The sequence below is a fragment of the Piliocolobus tephrosceles genome, chromosome 10 (assembly GCF_002776525.5).
Source record: "Piliocolobus tephrosceles isolate RC106 chromosome 10, ASM277652v3, whole genome shotgun sequence".
Taxonomy (NCBI): Eukaryota; Metazoa; Chordata; class Mammalia; order Primates; family Cercopithecidae; genus Piliocolobus; species Piliocolobus tephrosceles.
This window is the reverse complement of record NC_045443.1, coordinates 61,073,919-61,096,343: the sequence shown is the minus strand read 5'-3', so window position 1 is coordinate 61,096,343 and position 22,425 is coordinate 61,073,919. Positions and strand designations below refer to the sequence as shown.

Here is a 22,425-nt window from a genome sequence, read left to right as displayed (position 1 = left end):
ACACCTGGTCTATATGGTATAATCCACTGCTCCGAGGCTACAAACCTGTATAGCTGTTATTGTCCTCAATGACAGTGGTCCCATAACATTAGAATGGAGCTGTCCTACATAGGTGTATCATTTTTTATCTTGCATACTGTAATTGTATTGTACCATTTCTGTGTTTAGATACTCAAATACTTACCATTGTGTTACAGCTGCCTTCAGTATTCAATACTTCCTCTTGTTACATTAAAGTTAAAGCCAGGCCAATCACACATATCCTGTTGTTACTAAATAATAAAGGCAACAATGTAACTCCAAGAACAGTAGCACCAATAATTGCTATTCAGAGAGCACTTATTATGTGCTTGCCATCCTGATAAGCAATTCATAAATATAAATTAAAAATATTTTCTAAAATATTTCAGAAAATTACATCATTGCAAAAAATGATAGTTTAGTTTTGGCTTATTTCTTAAAAAAAAAAAAAAAAAGAAAGCTAGTCATAGGGTTGATAAAACCCAAGAGAACCAGCTAGCAGTCTTAGCTTGAACTATTCTTATTTATCCAGGCCCTATCAATAATTAAGCTGCCCCTTGAGGCCACCGGAATACCATTTAATTCTTCTGCAACACTGCACTAAAATGCTTTGAAAAAGTTCTTCTTGTTATATTATTTACTACTGTTATATAAGTACACTAAATTATATGTGGTAGCTTACTGCTAATAAAATAGTCAATTAATTTTTCAGCAAATATATGACTTGTTTCTAAATGACAACCATGACCATCATTATTCCAGAAAAGCAAATGGTAAGAATTTAATTCAAGACACGAAATTCTAACAAAATTCAAAGGCCACCCTCCAACTTGATAATTCTACTTCAAAGAATGTAGCATGAGAAAAAAAAATTATAGATTTAAATGTCCATCAACAGAAAACTAACACGGCCATGCACAAAGTAAAGTACTATGTAGTCGTGAGGTAATCTATTTCCAGATGTGAGAAATGCTAATAATTCTATATGAAAATGGCACCTTTCCAAGCCATATAGAATGAAATCTTAATTCTGTAAAATATATACATACATATTTAAATATATTATACACATATAAATATTGAAAAGATAGAGCCTAAAATTTAAAAGTAGGTAGTGTTAATATGGGTAATTATTATTTCTTTTTATATTTTTAGTGTTTTCTAAATTTCTACAATCCATATATATTTTTATATTCAAAGAGAACTAGGTTCTTTTTTCACATATATAGATTGATAGTTTTCAGATGCTTTTAACTTACAGGCCTTTTTTTAAAAAAAAACAAGGTCAGAGTCTTAGAGATCTGTAGTCAAGCGGTATCTTTTATTAACTTCTACTAAAACATGTTTGAATATTAACTTATTTTAAATGGTGTATTTGAAACTACAGCATTTCTCCTTCATAAAATATCTTTGCTTTTTTTTCATGTTGGGGTACTTAAATAGAATATGGCTGTCTTTGATCAAAATAAAAAATAAGTATGAATCTTACTAGTAACCTCTCCTTTCTTTCAGATTAAGCCACACAATCAGCAATACCTAAAGTGAGTTAACTGAATTTCTGAGTCTGACTCTGACAACCTATGGCACTTAAGAGAAAGAGGGGTTATTCTCAGTGATTTTGGGCCAGTTTCTGCTGCTTTGAGTCCCTCTATAACTTGGATGACTGACAGATTTTGTGCCTCTTCCCAGAATATCATTCTTCAGTCTTTTCATAAGAAATAACTAGGACAAGAACCATAGTGTCCTATTTCTCAGAAGTTTCTGACCCTATGCATTGGGTGACATCTCTAATTACCACCAAGAAATACCAACAGAGTACACAGCAGCTATGAACTATCTAAGACATACGGGCAAAGACAAGAATACCTGCTAGTCAGCCTGACGCTGCAATTTATACTCCTGAGCATTTTGTTTCCTTATCCCTGAAGTGTGGATATAATACCTGTTCACCAGGCAGCTGTGAGGATATGTGAGTTAATTTATGAAAATGTAGAGTACGGTGGTTAGCACACAGCTAAAACTCAGTAAGTGGCAGCTTACAAATATCATCATTATTCGTGAAGAAACAAAATGAATTATATTGTACATGTAATTATGCAAACCAAGGAAGGATAAAAACATATTAATGATTTTAAAACAATCTTTAGGGAAATGACAGACTTCAAGATAATTTAAAACCCACAGAGATACACTAACATATTCAAATGCCAACATTTGATGGTATACCTTCAAACTACATACTTCTATTAACTTTCTTAAAATTGGTAAATAACACCTTGTGATTGGGTGCTTAAATAAAGTGATTATTGCAAGCTGGCTGTATAGCCTGTCCTGCAACTGAGACAGATGACATTAATTACATTTTTATGTGTAGCATAGGAACTGCACATTTTCTGGCTGCAGAACCAAACCAGATGCAGAGCACTGTGTTTCAGCATGAGTAATGGAAAGAAGGAAGCAAAAGCTCATGACTGCAGAAGGCAGGGCTGGAGAACAGGGTAAGAGGCACATCAGCCCTGGTTCTTTGGGAAACAAGTGAGGGTTGAGAATGAAACAAGCCCTTGTGTAGCAGGAGCCTCCAAATTCTGACCTTCTCTTAAAATAGCTAAGCAGAACTTAAGAGGGTAAAAGCAGAGTACTCTCCTGTCCGTGTTTACATTATCTATCTAGTAGAAGGTCTGGAATTAAATAACTCTTTTGTTGAATGAATGAAGAAATCAATTGAGTCTCAAAGGTAAGGCTCTCCACGTGAAATGGCTGTGGGGGATTTGAGAGGCACGGAGTCTTGGTCAGCTTGTGCATTCACTTGGATACTCCCTGATTTCCCACTAAATGTTCAAAGGTGAGGACAAAAATTTTAATTTAGCCACGGGCAATGCTGTTGTGAGGGCACTTATCACTGTTTGCTTACAAATATTGTTCGGAACTTCATAATAAGTAGTAAATAAAATTTATTCTCTGGAAGTGTTTTTCACATCATTGTGAAAACTATACTCTCCTTGGAATGAGGATACATTTGGTATAATATCTGGTATAATCTCACATTACATAATTATTCTGGTATATAGAATAAGTGCTTATACTATAGATAATAATAAAGATATTGGATAAAAGTTACCAGGATTTATTAAGTCCAGACACTAGGCTAAGTGGCTTTCCATATATAACTCATGAATCCTCTAAACGACTATCTGGAGTAGGTTACTATATCCACTTTATAGCTACAGAAACTGAGGCTTATTTACAAATATTCCCAAGTCAACACAGCTCCCAACAGTGGCAAAGCCAAGATTCATACCCAGAATATCTGATTTCAGAACCTAAAAGCTGAATCACGGTTATTTTGACCAATAGGCTTCATTTAGAATTTTAAAGGCATAAATCTAAAATAATCAGTATTTGAATAGTTGAATATTGTTGTTTTTAAAATGCTTCACTTTTTTTCTTAACCTGTTGAAAACTTTCAAGTTTAGGCAACTATGTCTATAACTGGTTTTGATGTAATTAAGATTTAAGTCCTGAAGTTGTTCGCTATAACTCTGCATGGAATTGAGTATTTCTACAAGTGTCTTCTTGATTATTATATCCATTTACACACAAAAAAATTCCTGAAATTACCTGCTCCAAACTCCTTATCAGACAGAATAATTTGGGTAACAGGATTTTTTGTCGTTGATGAAACTGTATAAGATATGGCTGTTTAAGGGGCCAAAACTATCAGATACACAGTATTTATTTGGATCTCCATACAGACATGGGGATATTACTGAAACATGAGGAAGTCTCAAAATCTTCTCCCAAGGAAAACAAGCATTATGCTCACTAATGACTCCACAGAAGTTCTAAAGGCTGCTTCAGATTCACGCTAATAATTTCTTTCCATTTTGATAGAAAATAGGCTTCTGACCTAGAACCATAACAATGGAAGAAGAGCTAAAAAAGAGGAAGATTGGTGATTAAAACCCATTTATGCCTAGTGTTCCACTATTGGAACACTAAGCATGTGGGAGTAATTTGTATCTTACTGGTCAAGGTCATCGCCAAGTTCTAACTGTAAAAATTTTAAAAATTGCAACCTCAGGCATAAATGGGTAAAAAAAAAAAAAAAAAAAAAGGCAGAAAAGACTAGTCTTGCTTTCTAATCTAAAGGGACCTGGAATTCTGTGGACTTGGTAGATACAGATTCTGGCTTTCTATTCTTTCAGATGACAGATGTGTCCTAGGGGTTGATCTTACTCCTCTATAAACTCTGATCTCTCCCTTGTGCCCTTTGCCTCTCTTATTCTTTCCTCTTCCAGCAATAACACTGATGGGAAGGTGAGGTGCGTAGTCTGCTGTATTCGCTCGAGGAAGGCAGAACTTCCCACCTGCAATTGTAATGACTTGTTACCCTTCCAGGTGGTTAGCAATGGTTAGGAATGAAAAAGCTGTTTAGGAAGCATGGGGCATTCCCCCTACTAAATGCCAAAGTAACCAGGAATCCACTGTAAATAGGCAGTTTCCAAGGATGAAATTCTTTGAGAACCAGAAAATCTGGATAAGAAGAGAACTTCTGGTAACAAGCAAGCAGGCATATCTGTTTGTTTTTGTCTCTGTCTCTCTGTCTCCCTCTCTGCACGTGTGTGCATGTGTGCATGTGTGCGTGTGTCTACTGTGCATTCTCCAGGCCATTCCTCAAGAGCCAGCAACTCATTCCTCCAACTCCTGGGAATACTGGCTGCTAGCTGCTGAAACTCAAAGCTGATCCCTCTCTGGGAATTACCATCCACCAATGGGAGCTGCCTCACTCCAAGATTACTTAATCCCTCCCCAAAACAAAGGCCAGGTCTCCTTGCCTGGATATGAGATCACTCCAAAGGGCATGCCAGCCCCAGAGCACTCACAGGTGCAGCCTCTCCCTCTGCCCAGTTTTGCCTTTCTTGCTCCCTCAAGAATGGACAGCCTACTCTTGAATCTCTGGAATGATCTCCCAAGATCACAAAGCAAGTATGCAGAAGGGCTGGAATTCAAATCCAAATCTGTTTGACTCTTAGCCCTAGGTTTCTATCCACTTTATCAAGCCCTTGACTTTGACTTACAAAATACACATCCTCACATTTTAGCAAGACATACAAAGTCCCTTCTTATATGACCATCCTTTCTAATTTCACATCCCATCACCCACTCCCATACGATCCCTGGTCCAATCATATCAAACTCTTTCCTTTCCCGGAACATGCTCATGTTCTTTCCTGGAATAGATCATTGTCCTTCTGTTTGATGAATGCCTCCTTCTCCTACAAGTCTCACTTCAAGTGTTCCCCTAGCTGTGAAGAATTTCCTCATCCCCTAGGTAGAGTTAAGATCTCCAGCCTTCCAGTTCCGTTTAGCGTGGTAACTGTTAATTACTGTAATGAGCTCCTTGCAGGCAGGGACATGTCTTTTAGCTCTGCTCCCCTAGCCAGGCATTTTAAAGATGCTTTGTTGAATGGATAAATAAATGAACTCAGTAGAGGTACTGGTCCTAGAGGCCCTGTCTCAATAAGAAGCATTATATAGTGCCATACAAATTTGGATAAATTGTGATCTCCTTGAGCACCAGGACTAGTTTTTCTTCATCTTTGCAGCCTTTTCAACACCTGTCATCGTAGTCTCCTGCCCATAAGAGATGCTCAGAAAAACCTGCTGAGCCAAATGAGGTCTCTGCATAAAGAGCTCATGTACAAGAAAATTATTTCACTTTCACGGCTCTGTCTAAATTATTTTTTTAAAACTCTACCATTTAAGACGCATAGGATATTTCTCTATCTGTTCTTAAATTATATGCTCCTTAGTTTCAATTTTCAAAGTTTCTCCTTCGTTTGAAATTTTTTTTTTTCTATTTAATGGAGCATAAGGTGACTTAGAGCTTGCTAAATTCCCTTTCTAGGTCAGAAATCAAATCTAATGTGGATACATCAAACATGACTAAGAAATTTTCCAGCTGGCCTGCTTAACACTATGTCTTTGTTTTAAGGAGACTCTTTGAAACATAAATATTAATCTACAGGGTGGTTTTTCTCCCCGCTACTTTCTGAAACTAATAATTACTTACTGAATAGAGGTACAGGTATAGGTACAGGCATCAACATTCCTAATACAAAGCTGAGGGGGTGGGGAAAACTCTCATCTTACAAGCATAAAAAATGAACACTAGTTGTACTGGGCAAGTAGCTGCACTTTCTACACAGGAAATGGTCCCATTTTATTATTTGTGCTCAGCAAAAATGTCCACACAACAAAAAAATTGCTGAGAGTTGGCTGAGATTAGTAACAATGATAAGAAAACTTCAAAGCCCAGTTCTTGTTTTTTAATGGACTTGGGAAGGAGGAAGCTTGCTGGTGTGTAAGGGATGGAATTTTCTGTGCCCTGTGAAATTTTCTTCATCTCGCTCTCTCACAGCCTCTGCTGCTGGTCTAGTGAAACTAAGAAAGACTATGCTAGTATCTTCTCAAGAGAGTAGCACGTGTAATAATCTTGTTCTTTATAAGTTTCTCACCATGTGTGAGCCCCAAACAAAGAATTCAAGGCATTTACCCTGTGGCCTGATTTTTCATGAGTACAGGTAGTCCGTTCCTGGGCAGAGGTGCAATTTGCAGGAACATCTTATTTCAAACTTTTTGCTCACATTGTTTAGCTCGCAGATTCACTGACTTACAACTCCATATGTATGCCCTATACCTAACTTTTTATTCTGTATTTTTAAAAGATTCATTCATCCAATTTAACACATTTTTTTTTTTTTTTTTTTTTTTTTTTTTGGAGTTGGAGTCTCACTCTGCCACCCAGGCTGGAGTGCAGTGGTACAATCTCAGTTCACTGCAACCTCCGCCTCCCAGGTTCAAGCGATTCTCCTGCCTCAGCCTCCCGAGTAGCTGGGACTACAGGCATGTGCTACCATGCCCAGCTAATTTTTGTGTTTTTAGTAGAGACGGGGTTTCATTATGTTGGCCAGGATGGTCTCAATCTCTTGACCTCATGATCTACCCACCTCGGCCTCCCAAAATGCTGTGACTACAGGCATGAGCCACCGTGCCCAGCCTGATTTTTAGTTCTTTATTCCGTGTCTTTCAAACATCCATTCATCTAATTTTTAACCATTTATTCTGTGTCTCTAAAGGATTCATTCACCTAATTTTTCAGACACCGTTCTCAGTCCTGGTTATAGGCAAGGCAGTTACCGGAAAGCACACTATGGCAGGATTTATGGAGTGTACCTTTTTAAACATCCTGGTAGAATCCTCACTTATCTGCATGAACCGCATAATCACATTGTTCAGATAGATGTCACTCAAGGTTGCATGGTCTTTGCTTTCTCTCCTTACTTGGTTCAGGAGCAAATACCAGCAGTTCACTGGAGACAACAGGTTCTGGTCTTTCCTAAGAAGTGAAGAAACACAGAATTACCATCCATTTCAAAGCTGTCCCAATCAGATGAGTGAAGTCACCAAGGCAAACTAAGGAGCCACAACAGATGGATACTGTCGCTGTGCTTCCTGCTCTGAGCATTTCTCAGACCAGGATACTTATCAGCCAGCAGAACAGCCTTCCAGCCTGTGGACGGCACAGAGCCAGCAATTGTCCAGGTTTGGAAGGAAAAACTTGGACCAAGAACACTGGTGAAAACCTATATTCCTGACAAGGACCATGGGACCCTAACATACACAGTGCTTAGGCAGGCTCTCAGCTTTACACACTCCATTGAATAAAGTGATTTACGTTTACATAAAAATCTACTGACTACTGTCTCAGACAGACTGTGGTTTTGCCACGGCATACAAAGTCTGCTTTGAATATTCAGTCTGTTGCTGGAAAAGAAATTTGGCTAGTTATGCGTTGCATGGAACATAAATTCGAGGGTTATTTATTAATCCCCTGATATACAACCTCCAGTCTCCCAAAAACTTTTCCTGGGAATCAGAACTTTATTGCATTGTCTCAAGGCTCATGAAGAGAACCACGAAGTTTGCTGGCTTATGACTTGTCACATGCCTGTTGAAACCCATTAAACTGTTTCAGATTCATAACTGCTCCTTGTTTTATTCTATAAAATAAAGCTAAAAGTTAATATAAACAGCAAAAGAAAACTGTTTAAAAATCTTAAAGAATAACTCAACAAAAACAGCGAGCAATGATACGGCTTAAGAAAAAGTACTTTTTAAAAAATTTTTGCGGCCGGGCGTGGTGGCTCATGCCTGTAATCCTAACACTTTGGGAGGCCAAGGTGGGCGGACTGTCTAAGATTGGGAGTTCGAGACCAGCCTGGGCAACATGGCGAAACCCTGTCTCTACTAAAAATACAAAAATTAGCTGGGCGTGGTAGTGGGCATATGTAATCCCAGCTACTTGGGAGGCTGAGGCACAAGAATTGCTTGAACCTAGGAGGTGGAGGTTGCAGTAAGCCAAGATTGTGCCACTGCATTTCAGCCTGAGAGACAGGGCAAAAGTCTGTCTCCAAAAAAAAAAAAAGAAAAGAAATTTTTTTGTTTATTTTTTCTTTAAAAAGTAACTGTAAAATGGCAAAATGGCAGAGAATCCTTATGCTAACACAGGAACAAAAGCACCCTTTAATCAGATATGTTATCCTCCTATTATTTATGATCATTTATGACTCTGAATGTTAATTAAGTTAGGAAAGAAATGATGAAGTTGGGTCTTTCTGCCATTGCGTCTCTCAGATTCAGGATTTAATACTGCATTAAGTCAATGCCCTCTCCAGAAGAAAATGAAAGCAGACGATGGAAGCAGGAATGCACACAGGGGAAGAAGGCCTGATTTAGGCTCCTAGCACTTGGCACCTGTGAGGGCAGCCTCCCATTCTCCCCACTGGCACACTGAAGAATTATGCCCTCTACCTTGCCATCTCCCTTTTTTCTTAACACCATCAGGCAAAGAGCAGTGGTTCTATAGCAGGTAATTGGAACTTTCCTATTGAGAGTTTCTATCTACCCAGCCCCATATAATAAGGTAAATGTTACCTTATTTCTATTAACCTTCATGTAGATCTTCTTTGCTGAAGTAACCCACACATTCTTTCAGAACATTTCATGCTTCAACGTATCCTCAGGGCCTTGCCCCATAGTAAGCATTAAATAAGTGTTATGTCACTCATTGCATAAACAATTATTGCCTTAGTAATAATAGCAGTAGTAGTAATATTGAAAACAATAACAGCTATCATTTACTGAGCACTTACTGTGAAAAGTAATATCCATGTCAAGATCACGGCCTCTTGAGCTGCACTGTCTAGGTTCACCTGCAGCACTACCCCTTACTAGCTATGAGATCTTGGGCAAATGATCCTAACTGCTCTGTGCCTCAGTCACTTTGTAGAATGGGTAAAATAACAGTGCTTATAAGATTGTTCATGAGAATCACTGGAGTTAATATTATTTTAAAATGCTTATAATAATGCCTTGTATATATAATAAGTGCTATATAAAGTCAGCTATTTTATCCAGAGGCTGGCATAAAGATTTTACAGATATCAACTCTTACTTAATCCTTATTACTCACCATTTGAGGCAGAGATTCTTTGTATCTACTTTTTATTTATTTTTATTTTTATTTTTTTAGACGGAGTTTCACTCTTGTTGCCTAGGCTGGACTGCAATGGCATGATCTCGACTCACTGCAACCTTTTCCTCCTGGGTTCAAGTGATTCTCCTGGCTCAGCCTCCCAAGTAGCTGGGATTACAGGTGCCTGCCACCACGCCTGGCTAATTTTTGTATTTTTAGTAGAGACGGTTTCACCATGTTGGTCAGGCTGGTCTTGAACTCCTGACCTCAGGTTATCCACCTACCTCAGCCTCCCAAAGTGCTAAGATTACAAATGTGAGCCACCACACCTGGCCCTTTGTATCTTTTCTATCAGTGAAAGAATGGAAGCTTAGCAGACATACTGATTTGATAAAGACCAAAGCTAGTGTCTGAGAGAGTCTTTTTTGAGTCCAGGGAAGCTGAACTAAGCCTTGGTCTTTCCACTAAGCAGTGGCATCTTTAGGCCAAAAATTGTTCTACACAATAAGTGTCCCAAAACTGAGTAAGAACCAGACTCCAGAATATAGCTTGAATGATTGGTAATGATATCATGCTAAAGATGTAACATTTGTTTGGTTAAAAGGAGAAGGAATATCAAGTGCATATCCTGGGTTGGTTATCAGTCGTATCAAAGACTGTATCACGTTTCTCACTTAAGGGTCATAAAACCTCATTTTACAAGTTAGGACACCAAGGCTCAGAGAGGTTAAGTAACTTAACCAGAGTCACAAAGTGGAGCCAATATTCAAACCCAACCTGGCTGACTTTTTTTCCCAATCCTGTTTTATCCTTTTCATAGACATATTCATCTTATCTTCAGTCCCATATTCAATAATAAACTTACTCAAGTGAAAGAAAATTTCAAACTACTTACCTTTTAAAGAAAACTACCAAATAAACCAGGAAAACAAAAATGCGTCCATCTGCCACGGGGCCAGATAAGATCCATGGACCCATCCATATTTTCCCTTCACAGCCACCGATTACTAAATGCAAAACACAGAAGATACTAAAAAATATTTACTGAATGGGCTGTGCACGGTGGCTCACACCTGTCATCCCAGGACTTTGGGAGGCTGAGGCAGGCAGATCTCTTGAGGTCAGGAGTTCAAGACCAGCCTAGCCAACATGGCAAAACCCTGTCTCTAGTGAAAATACAAAAATTAGCCAGGCATGGTGGTGGGCACCTATTGTAATCCCACTACTCGGGAGGATGAGGCAGAAGAATTGCTTGAACCTGGGAGAAGGAGGTTGCAGTGAGCCGAGATCGCACCACTGCACTCCAGCATGGGTGACAGGGCAAGACTCCATCTCAAAAAAAAAAAAAAAAAAAAATTACTGAATAGATGAATGGGCTGTCTTCTTAATTACAACTGCTTTTAAAAAGAAACAGTTAAGTTACTATAAATGTGAATACAGTGCTGGCTCCAGCCTCTGCTTCCCAGGCCTACTCTCTGTTAAGTACATATAACATTTGTTCACCCTGGGGATCATCATTAAGATTTATTCTTATTCTGGACCAACAGTAAAGGTTACAGTCGAAAGACTGTGTGCATGGGGAGAGACAGAGAGAGAGAGGAGACAGAAAGGGAGAGAAAGAAAAAAGAGAAGAGAGAAAAGAAAGGAGAGAGAGAGAAATAGAGAGAGAGAGAGAAAGAGAAAGGTATTTCTTATCCAGAATAGTTTTGTGTTTGCTTCTGCACAAGTATCCCAGGGATAGTTCCCATCCCATTTTTTTATGCAGGGTCTAAGGTCATGGAGAGGTGTAAAATGAATGGAACTACAAAGCCAATGGTGAAAGAAAGGCATGCTTCTCCGCAGCCCCTTCCAAACGGGAGCCCAGGCTGAGCAGCCAGGTCTCCTTGTTGTGCCCCATGAAGGTGGGTAGAGGGTTTTCTGTTTAACCATTTCACTGAGATAGTAGCTCTTCTGGTTCTGGGATGCAATGCAATGGGGTTGGTGGGGAAGAAGCTCTTAGTTCCAAGTCTTTACTTGGCACAGACCTCCTCTTCTCTCCCCCTGTGAAATTAAAGGGTAGATACAACTGCCACTTAGTTTTTCAGTTCCCTCTTCTTTGTTTGGCCCCTAGAAATTTATATTTAAAAGGATGTCCATTATATGTTAACCAGCATTTCTGAGAGTTTTCAGATTTACATGTTTTTCAGATTATCTGGCCTGCTGTATTTACAGAAATGAAAGCCTGCACTGTCTTTTTACTATCTCCTAAACAGGTCAACTTCTCTCTACCTGCAGTGTTCCTTCTAGTGCCCTAAAAGGTCTGGAAGGAAGACCTGGCCAGGAAGATCCCTAGGCCCCCAGGACCTGCTCTGAGTCACACCTGCAGCCATGTAGCTCATCGCCTCCCTACTCACTCCCACTGGACTACTTCTATTCTGCAAACCTGCTGTACATCCCTTAGCCGGGCATGGTACATTCCCTGCCGGCCCCTTACCCATGATGGTTCCCTTGCCTGGAATATCCTCCTCTTCTCTCCTTTATTGACCAACTAGTCCTTCAGGTCTTTGCTTAGATGCCACTTCTTTCAGGACCTTCCCTTTCCCACCTCCAGTGCAGAACAGATATCAATTGGGTCTGTCCAGGGTCTCCCTGGCCTCCCCCTGTTGGAGCACTTGAATATTTCACTGGAGTTGTCTGCTTACTTGTCTTTCTTTGTCCTGGCATTTTTTTTTTTTTTCTTTGACATGGAGTCTTACTCTGTTGCCCAGCCTGGAGTTCAGTGCTGCAATCTCGGCTCACTGCAACCTCTGCTGCCCGGGTTCAAGATATTTTCCTGCCTCAGCCTCCCGAGTGGCTGGCATTACAGATGCAGGCCACCACATACGGCTAATTTTTGTATTTTTAGTACAGATGGGGTTTCACCATATTGGTCAGGCTGGTCTTGAACTCCTGACCTCAGGTGATTTACCTGCCTTGGCCTCCCAAAGTGCTGGGATTACAGGTATGAGCCACCCTGCCTGGCCCTGTCCCCAGGATTTAAATCATATGGTAAATTTCATTAGCAGAACATCTTATGGGTGATTTTTAAAGCAAGTAAGTTATAATTAAACTTACTTGATGCTCATTCATAGCATTTTCCTTAAAACTTTTGTTTTAAATCAGCATCAATTATAGTGACCATAAATATATGATGGGCAGGAAGGGGGGCACTAAACTCAAGCAATTCTTACTGCTTATTTTCATATAAATTCACTATAGAAAATCTGAGGTCTTTGCTTGAACAAAAAGCTATTTTAAATCTGTCCTACCTATAGCAGATATCAACTCCCAGGTTTCTATAATCAAGAATTTTACAAACAGATACCTTCTCTTCTGGCATATAAAGTTATCCATAAATATATATGTATTGGAAAGACAAAACTGTCAACAGATTACACTAGTTTTAAATGATAAACTGATGCCCATAAATTACAAATGTAGAGGGCTGCTTTTATTTATGAGAATATGCTCTACAACCACTACTCAGGCAAAAATAGAAAAATCGAAAATCCACAAAGGTGGCAAAGGCAGGATGGATATCACCCTTGGAAAGGTGAATTAGATTCAAGTCTCTTACTTGTATTGTTGATGATCCTTAGTGCTTCTCGTTTTTGCCATGAACCTTTCTGCTAATTTCTCTAGATTCCGGGAATATTCTGTCTCAATTTCAGCTTTTTTCCGGAAGAAATCTTGCAGGTCCTGGAGAAGCTGAACTCGCATCTCTGTTTGCTGCTCCAGGCATTTTTGTTGTTCTACCAGTTGAGCTCGAATTTCTAAGGAGAGAAGATAAGCCACTGGATGGTTACATGAAAATTAATGAGGTGTGCTGTTATGTGCAAGATATAAGTCACAAAATATATTTATAATATATATATTAAATGTATTTATTTATTTATTTTTGAGATAGGGGTCTCACTCTGTCGCCCAGGCTGGAATGCAGTGGTGCAATCTCAGTTCACTGTAACCTCTGAGTCCCGGGTTCAAGCGATTCTCCTGCCTCAGCCTCCCGAGTAGCTGAGACTACAGGCATGCATCTCCAGGTAATCCACCCGCCCTGGCCTCCCAAAGTGCTAGGATTACAGGCGTGAGTCACTGTGTCTGACCATGACTCCTATTATTTATTTAGCTCTGTATTGGACCTTTGTTAGAATACTGTGTCCAGGTTGATTCTTTAAATAAGTTATCTGCTGACCCTTTAAAAGAACAAGAGGAGCCTCAGGAAAGAACGTAATAAATTAGAATAAATATATGGGTTACATTTGTAATGCCACAAACACACAAAGAGCCATGAGGGGAAAGAATAAAAGCCTTTCAGATAACAATTCATAACATCTTTGGGTAGCTGAAAACACTGTAATGTTTTCAACAGCACTCTATCTCAGCTATCCCTTTTGAGTCTGAATGGCAAAGAAATAAGCATCATTTCTTCCAGGTTCTGAACCACTACATGTTTGCCATTTGGCACACACAGAGACTGACATCTGGTAATTTTTATTTAGTGCATAATTTCTAGTTTGTAAAACACATAGCTTCAGGGCTTATAGGGATGCTGTGCCTAAAAATAACTTCTGTCCATAGCCAAATAATCCATTCATAACAATGCAGTCCTCAGATTCCAATTTATTATGTTCACAACAAAAAGGCCTCTTCAGCTGGCCTTTACCTTTTACACGTTGTTCAAAATAATACCCTTATCGACATATTTAGTCCTCAAAGAATCTTCTGATAATTTTAATACATTAGGAACATGAAGGGTGGTCATTTAGTGATTCAGGGAAATCTCAAAAGTAAAAATGTGGCATGCAAAAATATCTGTAAACGACTGTAACAAAGAAACATGTGTGTTTTGGAAAATGAGATACAGTAACTAATAACTACAGACTTGTTTTTGTTCTAAGACCTAAGGCTAAGCTCCAAAGACAAGAACATCACGCTGGAAAACTTCTTCATTTCATCTTTCCCAGTGTCAGTACATATCCCGAAAAGTGAAGGCTGAATCTAATTCAGTGGAGTTAGTAGAAATCAATGTCCAAATAATGTCTCTTTAAATTTCTTGCTATTCCTCTTAGATACAGAAGGCCAGTGCTGATTATAAATATATATATGTATATATGTGTGTGTGTGTATAATACATATACACATAACCTTGACCATGTTTAATCGAGTTCATTAACAGCAAATTAATAGCAAGTTCATGAATAAGGTGGTCAAGTTCTGAATGGGGAGTTAGGAAATGTGCTTAATTTAAAAATAACTAGTAATAACTCAATGTTTACTATTCTATGCCCTAATGAAGTAGGTTTTAGTATTATTTTCCATTTTACAAAGAATAATTGAAGTTTAAGGAGTATAAATACTTTATCTAAGCATTTCAGCCAGTAACTGGTACCCCTGGAGACTTTTGACCCTAACCTGTCAGTCTGACTAATCAAACACTTCCCATCCTTCTATCCATCAAACCTTTTTTTGGGCACCTATACTGTGCCAGGCTTGTATCCTGGCAAAGAAGAAACAATAACTAATGAAACAAGATCTCTGCCCTCAATAAGGTCAGGCTCCAGGCAGTGCTGTCTCTGGGGAGTCCTGGGGGAAGACAGGGGAGAATTTCTCAAGTGTCCTTGCGTGGTCTCTCCACCTCTAGATTGCAGGATTTTATTATAACTTCACAGACATGTGCTGAACACCAGAGTTGAACACATTATTACAGGCTTATAACTACTGTGAACAGCATCTGGTTTTTAGTCAATCAAAGTAAGTGTTTTCCAATACAGTATTATAATCAGCATATTTGCCAAACTTTGTCTTTCAAAACTACAGAGTTCTTTTTGCTTCATGAAGAAAAAGAATATTTCAAGGGTGGGGGTGTTTCCCACCATTCAGGGATCCCAGTCAGTCTTTTAAGATGAAGTAATTTTAGCACACCTTGCTGCACTAACAGAAAGTAAATCAAACATCTTACGCTGTCAACTAGTTTTCTGTTTTTTTGTTTTGTTTTGTTTTGTTTTTTAGCTGCCTTAGTGCCAAGTAATAAATAAAAGTACAAATCGCAAATCTCATCAGAAATACACAAAAATTATACAGGCTTTTTTCTTGGGTCTCATTTTTAAATATTCTCTTGCTTACTTCCATCAGGATTTAAGATCAAGAACTAGGGAATCATGAGAATGACGGATTTAACAATTAAATCCTCATCCTCGTTTTACAAAAATTAATTGTTACTTTGTGTCATCTGTAATTTTCCAATCAAAACAAGACACTCAGCATTCTCCACAACAGGAAACATGTAAGAGACAGAATCTAGAGCATCACTGCGAGAAAATCAACTCCAAAAAATGGAGGATAATCCATTCAACTACCTCTTCAATTTAGAGAAGTTTAGGACAAATAAGGAAAGGATCATAAGAAAGATCATTTTTAAAAACTCAACAGAAAACTACTACCATAAGAAACATCTCATTAGGGGCCAGGTGCAGTGGCTCACGCCTGTAATCCCAGCATTTTGGAAGGCTCAGGTGGGTGGATCTCTTGAGATCAGGAGTTCAAGACCAGCCAGGCCGACATGGTGAAACCCTGTCTCTACTAAAAATACAAAAATTAGCCGGACGTGGTGGCATGCACCTGTAATCTCAGCTACCTGGGAGGCTGAGTCACGAGACTTGCTTGAACCCAGGAGATGCAGGTTGCAGGGAGCAGAGATTGCACCACTGCACTCTAGACTGGGAAAAGAGTGAGACTCTATCTCAAAACAAACAAACAAACAAACAAACAAACAAAAACCACATCTTGTTAGGAAGAGAAAATCTTTGGATTCCTTATACCGCACCAGCGTCATAAGATTGCAGAGTACAGAAGTCATCTCCACGAACAAATGGCATGGCTATCCTAATATGACTTCACTAGATTTGTGCTCACCTTAAACAGCACCAAAGAATTTAAAGAAATATTTCAAAATGAATAAATGAATAAAATAAATGATTGGTCGCATAAATTTGTATCTGCTGCTCAGAACAGATCAAAGGGCCATGCACACTGGCTCATGGCTGTAGTCCCAACACTTTGGGAGGCCAAGGCAGGTGGATCGCTTGAGCTCAAACATTTGAAATCAGCCTGGGCAAGATAGGGAGACCCCCATGTCCACACAAAAAATTAGAAATTAGCTGGTTGTGGTGGTGCACGCCTGCAATCCCACCTACCCAGGAGGCTGAGGTGCAAGGATCCCTTTAGCCCTAGAGCTTGAGGCTGCAGTGGAGCTGTGATCACACCACTGGCGCTCCAGCCGGACAACAGAGTGACACCCTGTCTCAAACAAAAAAGAACAAATCAAGGAAGCCCATGGTGCACTGGGCCCCACACTGCATGAATTCTGCCATGGAGCCACAGGCGGCTGCAGCTAGAGGCACCACTGTCGTCATGGGAACTACAGAACTAAAGCTGGAACTGGTGAACGCGTAAGTGCAAGGAGTAATTCTGAGAACAACTGTGAGCCTTATTTCTGCATAAGACACTACAGCTTCCTTCCTACCCCCAGATTATTTGACAGTCTATTAAGGCTCCCACCCCCTTTTAGAGGCTTTTTTGGGGTTAATATTAACCTGAAACATTTTTTTTAGACTCAAAGTTCATTTTAGTTTAGGTGAACAAGCAATTATTGAGTTTCCATTTTGTGTTACGCAGCGTCCTAGGCACTGGAGATACAGAGGTTCGTAAGAGACAGGTCCTTCTGGTTAGGAAGACAAATCCCAAACCCATCATTTACACTCTGTTCACTGCCATAACAAAGAAGTGCAACAGGAAGCTATGGAAAGAGGAGCAGAAACTGACTCAGACTGGAAGAGTGTGGAAAACATAATGCTTTGAAGGATAAGTAGGTTACAAGATACACGGCAGTAACCACCAAGAAAGTGAAAAGATAACCCACAGGATGGGAGAAAATATTCACAAATCATATATCTGATAAGGAACTTGTATAAAGAATATACAAAGAACTCTTACAACTCAACAATAAAAACAAAATCTCAATTTAAAAAATGGACAGACTGGATGCGGTGGCTCATGCCTGTAATACCAGCACTTTGGGAGGCCAAGGCGGGTGGATTATGAGGTCAAGAGATCGAGACCATCCTGGCCAACATGGTGAAACCCAATTTCTACTAAAAATCAAAAATTAGCTGGGTGCGGTGGTGTTCACCTGTAGTCCCAGCTACTCAGAAGGCTGAGGCAGGAGAATTGCTTGAACTTGGCAGGCGGAGGTTGCAGTGAGCCAAGATTGTGCCACTGTATTCCAGTCTGGTGACAGAGAGAGACTCCATCTCAATAATAATAATAATAATAATAATAATAAAAATTTAAAAATGGTCAAAGGGTCTCAATAGACGTTTCTCCCAAGATGATATACAAACGGCCAGTAGCATATGAAAAGTTGCTCAATATCATTAACTTTCAGGGAGGCGCAAATCAAAAGCACAATGGGGTGCCACTTCATACTCACTAGGATGGCTATAATAAAAAAGATTTAAAAAGTGTTGGAAGTCAATGTGGAGAAACTGGAACTCATACATTGCTGGTGGAAATGTAAAATGATGCAGTCCCTTTGGAAAACAGTCAGGAAGTTCTTCAAAATATTACACTTAGAGTTACCATATGACTCAGCCATTCTACTCCCAGGTATACATTCCAGAGAAATGAAAATCTATTTCCACACAAACACTTGCATGTGAATGTGTGCAATAGTAGCATTGCTCATAACAGCTGAAAGGTGAAAACAGCTCAAATGTGTATCAACTAATAAAGAGATAAACAAAATGTGATATAGCCACACAACAGAATACTGTTTAGCCATAAAAAGGAATGAAGTACTTATTGACAACATGGATGAACCTTGAAAACGTAACTTTAGTGAGTGAAACCACTCACACAAAAAAAACACAGTCTATAATTTCATTCCTATAAAAGGTCCAGAATAATATATAGAGACAGAAAGTAGATTAGGGGTTGCCTAGAGTTGGGAGGGTTGGCGAAAAATGGCAGCTAAGGGGTGCAAAGTTTCTTTATAGGGTAATAAAAATGATCTAAAATTGATTGTGGCTCTGGTCGCAAAACCTGTGAATATGCCAAAAGCCACTGAATTGTAATCTCAAAATGATAAATCGTGTGATAGGTGAAATATATCTCAATTATATTTTAATTATATACATAAAAAGATAGCTATATCACAATTCCATGAAATTTTGGTTGTTGATACATTTCTGATAATGATGATAATAGTAATAACAACAAACTCCTATTTCCACACCCAGTACTTTTTGGTACTTTTTGTCAAATGTCCAACATGGGGACAAGCACTTTAAAAAGATTTCATGAGCCCAAAGGCACTTAATGGCATAGAAAAGATTTACCTAATAGAATATTAGGAAAGACTTTTCACCATGAATCCCCCATAACTGCATAAAACAGCATAACCTCTTTTAGGTGGAAAACGTGATCTCTGAGGAGGCTGTAAGCAGTCATTACTTAAATCTAGGTCAGGAGCTACTAAATAATCATAATGGCTGTTTTAATGGAGGCTAAAATTTACTTTTTTTTTTTTTTTAAATGACTATTATTTCATTTCTGTTCTACCAGAGCATCACTATGGAATGAATCAATACCAATAATCTAACAAGAACAATGCACAAAATGAGTGTGCTTTTCAAACTGCTGCAATTAATTTGTTAAAAAAAAAAAAAAGAAAAAATGGTTCCTCTAAGCTATAAAAATCTGCTGACTAATACTTGCCAAATAAAATGGAATTGCCTAGAAACAGAAGAAATAAAGGAATGTCTTGTTATTGCTCTCATAAAGGGAAGCCCTAACTCTTAAAATAAATTTGTGTGAAGCCACAGACTGATACATATTTCATGGAAAGATTGATCCACACTGGGCTGTTTCTCTAATACATTACTAAATGACTACAACTAGGACATAAAATTGATACAGTGGTGTTATACTCATGATCATCTAGCAAATAATATAATAACATTTCTAAAGTATCACAGATTATCTCTGTTATTTCACATTCTTATTTGGTCAGAATTTTCTTATGATACCAAAAGGGTCTACATTCTCTTAAGATGTATTATTACCTCTATCCAAAGGACAGAAGGGATTTTCCTAAATGATGGGGAGAGGCATTGAAATGTCTTTAAGAGCAACCCAGTGAGATGCTAACTGGCTCTATTGATTATTTCCATGCTCATTGCTCATGTGAATATTTATACAACCTGGTGACTGTTGATTAACTGAACACCAGGTGCAAATTTTGCATAATAAGCTTTTTTAGGCTAAAAATTTGGAGCAGGCAAAAATTCCATAAAACTGAGCTTTTTTTTTTTTTTTTTTTTTTTTAAAGTGAATGAACTGAATAAATAAAGGCCATTTCTCCACTTCACTAGAAATCTGAACCCAAGATTTATGCTTCTCTTATACTCTGCACATAAATTAGCAAGCGTCATGATGTACACTACTTAATTCAATTTACCAAATTGATTTCTGGATGGGTAGGAGATCTGGTCACAGACTAGGTCAGAAAGGACCCAGACTAGGTTAGGATGGACCCAGAATGGAGTTACAGTGTCACCTAATACAAGTCATGTGACATGGGGCAAGTCGCTCAACCTCTCGGAGTTTCATTTTATAAAATACTACTTCCCACCTCACAAGGCTGTGCTGAGAATTAAATGAGATGATATAAGTGAAAAGCATGCTGCAATCTGTAAACCACTATGAAACAGACGGACATGTTATTATTACTAGCACCAGCAAGCTTTCATTAAAAAATATTTATGGAATATTTCCTTGTGCCAGGCTCCTTATTCGTGGCCATAAATAACAGACTGAAAGTCATGAGTCCCATTCTCAGCGAGGAGGCAGAGGCAACACAGACAGATAATGAGAGCGAGCGACTTTCACAGCCTCAAGGTAAGACTGCCAACATGCAGAGAGACTCTGCGGCGGACATATCCATGGCTGGGCAGAAAGACAAGGGCACAAAGAGGTGACCCTGAGACTGACTTATCAGGAGTTTGGCTGAAGGAAGTGGGAGAGAAGGAGAGTTGTAACAAGTGCTTCTCTGTTGCTGAAATTGAATTCTGGACGGGTAGGAGGTCTAGTCACAGACTAGGTTGGAAAGGACCCCATGTGGCATGCTAAGGAGTCAGATTTTATTTCACAGGTCAGCTTTGCAAATTGGCTTGATGATAAAAGTCACCTGGCGTCCTTACTAAAAATACCTGTGTGCAGGCTGGATACTTGGATCTTGTTGGTCTAGCAGGACCTCAATGGAGGATACTTAGAAGCATCAGTGGGCAGAAATGGAACAATTTTAAACAAGGAAGATTTATAATCAGACTTACATTTCAGAAGAGAATACAAAAGAATAATAAATGCAATGCTAAGCATCCTACACCTTATGAAATAAGAGTTTTCTTTGTAAGTTGTATGGTTCCCCCATTTGAATGAGGAATCATAGGGCAAAACAAATTAATAAAAACAACAAAAACCCTCACAAGATTGAATGGTATCCATATTTTCCCCTAAGCCTCTTATTATTTTAATTATTTATGAATCACTCATTTCTGTCTTCTGGTGTGGAACTAATGATTATTTCCATTTAATCTGTTATCAGGGAGTAGAACATGATTTCCAGCTACACTGTGGAGAATTCTTAAGCACTGTGCTGCCCAGTATGTAGCCGCAAGTGTCACTGCGCACTTGCAACACGGCTAGGCTGAAGAGAAGTGTGCTGTGAGTGTAAAACACACACGAAATTCTGAAATGTTATTATGAGAAAAAAAAAAGAATGCAAAATGTCTCAATCATCTGTATATTAATTCATGTTGCAATCATAAAATTTTGGATATATTGTATTACATTAAAATATTTTCAAATTAATTTCACCTATTCAACGATTTCTTTTTACTTTTTAAAATGTAACTCCTACCAAAGCCTGGCAGAGACACAACAAAAAAAGAGAATTTTAGACCAATCTCCCTGATGAACATCGATGCAAAAATCCTCAATAAAATACTGGCAAACCGGATTCAGCAGCACATCAAACAGCTTATCCACCATGATCAAGTGGGCTTCATCCCTGGGATGCAAGGCTGGTTCAACATTCGCAAATCAATAAACGTAATCCAGCATATAAATAGAACCAAAGACAAGAACCACATGATTATCTCAATAGATGCAGAAAAGGCTTTTGACAAAATTCAACAGCCCTTCATGCTAAAAACACTCAACAAATTCGGTATTGATGGAACGTACCTCAAAATAATAAGAGCTATTTATGACAAACCCATAGCTAATATCATACTGAATGGGCAAAAACTGGAAAAATTCCCTTTGAAAACTGGCACAAGACAGGGATGCCCTCTCTCACCACTCCTATTCAACATAGTGTTGGAAGTTCTGGCTAGGGCAATCAGGCAAGAGAAAGAAATCAAGGGTATTCAGTTAGGTAAAGAAGAAGTCAAATTGTCCCTGTTTGCAGATGACATGATTGTATATTTAGAAAACCCCATCGTCTCAGCCCAAAATCTTCTTAAGCTGATAAGCAACTTCAGCAAAGTCTCAGGATACAAAATTAATGTGCAAAAATCACAAGCATTCTTATACACCAGTATCAGACAAGCAGAGAGCCAAATCAGGAATGAACTTCCATTCACAATTGCTTCAAAGAGAATCAAATACCTAGGAATCCAACTTACAAGGGATGTAAAGGACCTCTTCAAGGAGAACTACAAACCACTGCTCAGTGAAATCAAAGAGGACACAAACAAATGGAAGAACATACCATGCTCATGGATAGG

General features: G+C 38.8%; 1 protein-coding gene across 1 annotated transcript in view; it reads right to left on the bottom strand.

Moving 5' to 3' along the window:
• Positions 1 to 22,425, bottom strand: part of SRGAP1 (SLIT-ROBO Rho GTPase activating protein 1) — a 330,478-nt gene that overhangs the window by 155,552 nt on the left and 152,501 nt on the right. The window contains exons 2-3 of the mRNA XM_023225129.2: positions 13,155 to 13,350; positions 7,258 to 7,420 (exon numbers count right to left, since the gene is read on the bottom strand). Coding sequence (XP_023080897.1) covers positions 7,258 to 7,420; positions 13,155 to 13,350 — 359 coding nt within the window. The remainder of the gene's footprint in view (positions 1 to 7,257; positions 7,421 to 13,154; positions 13,351 to 22,425) is intronic.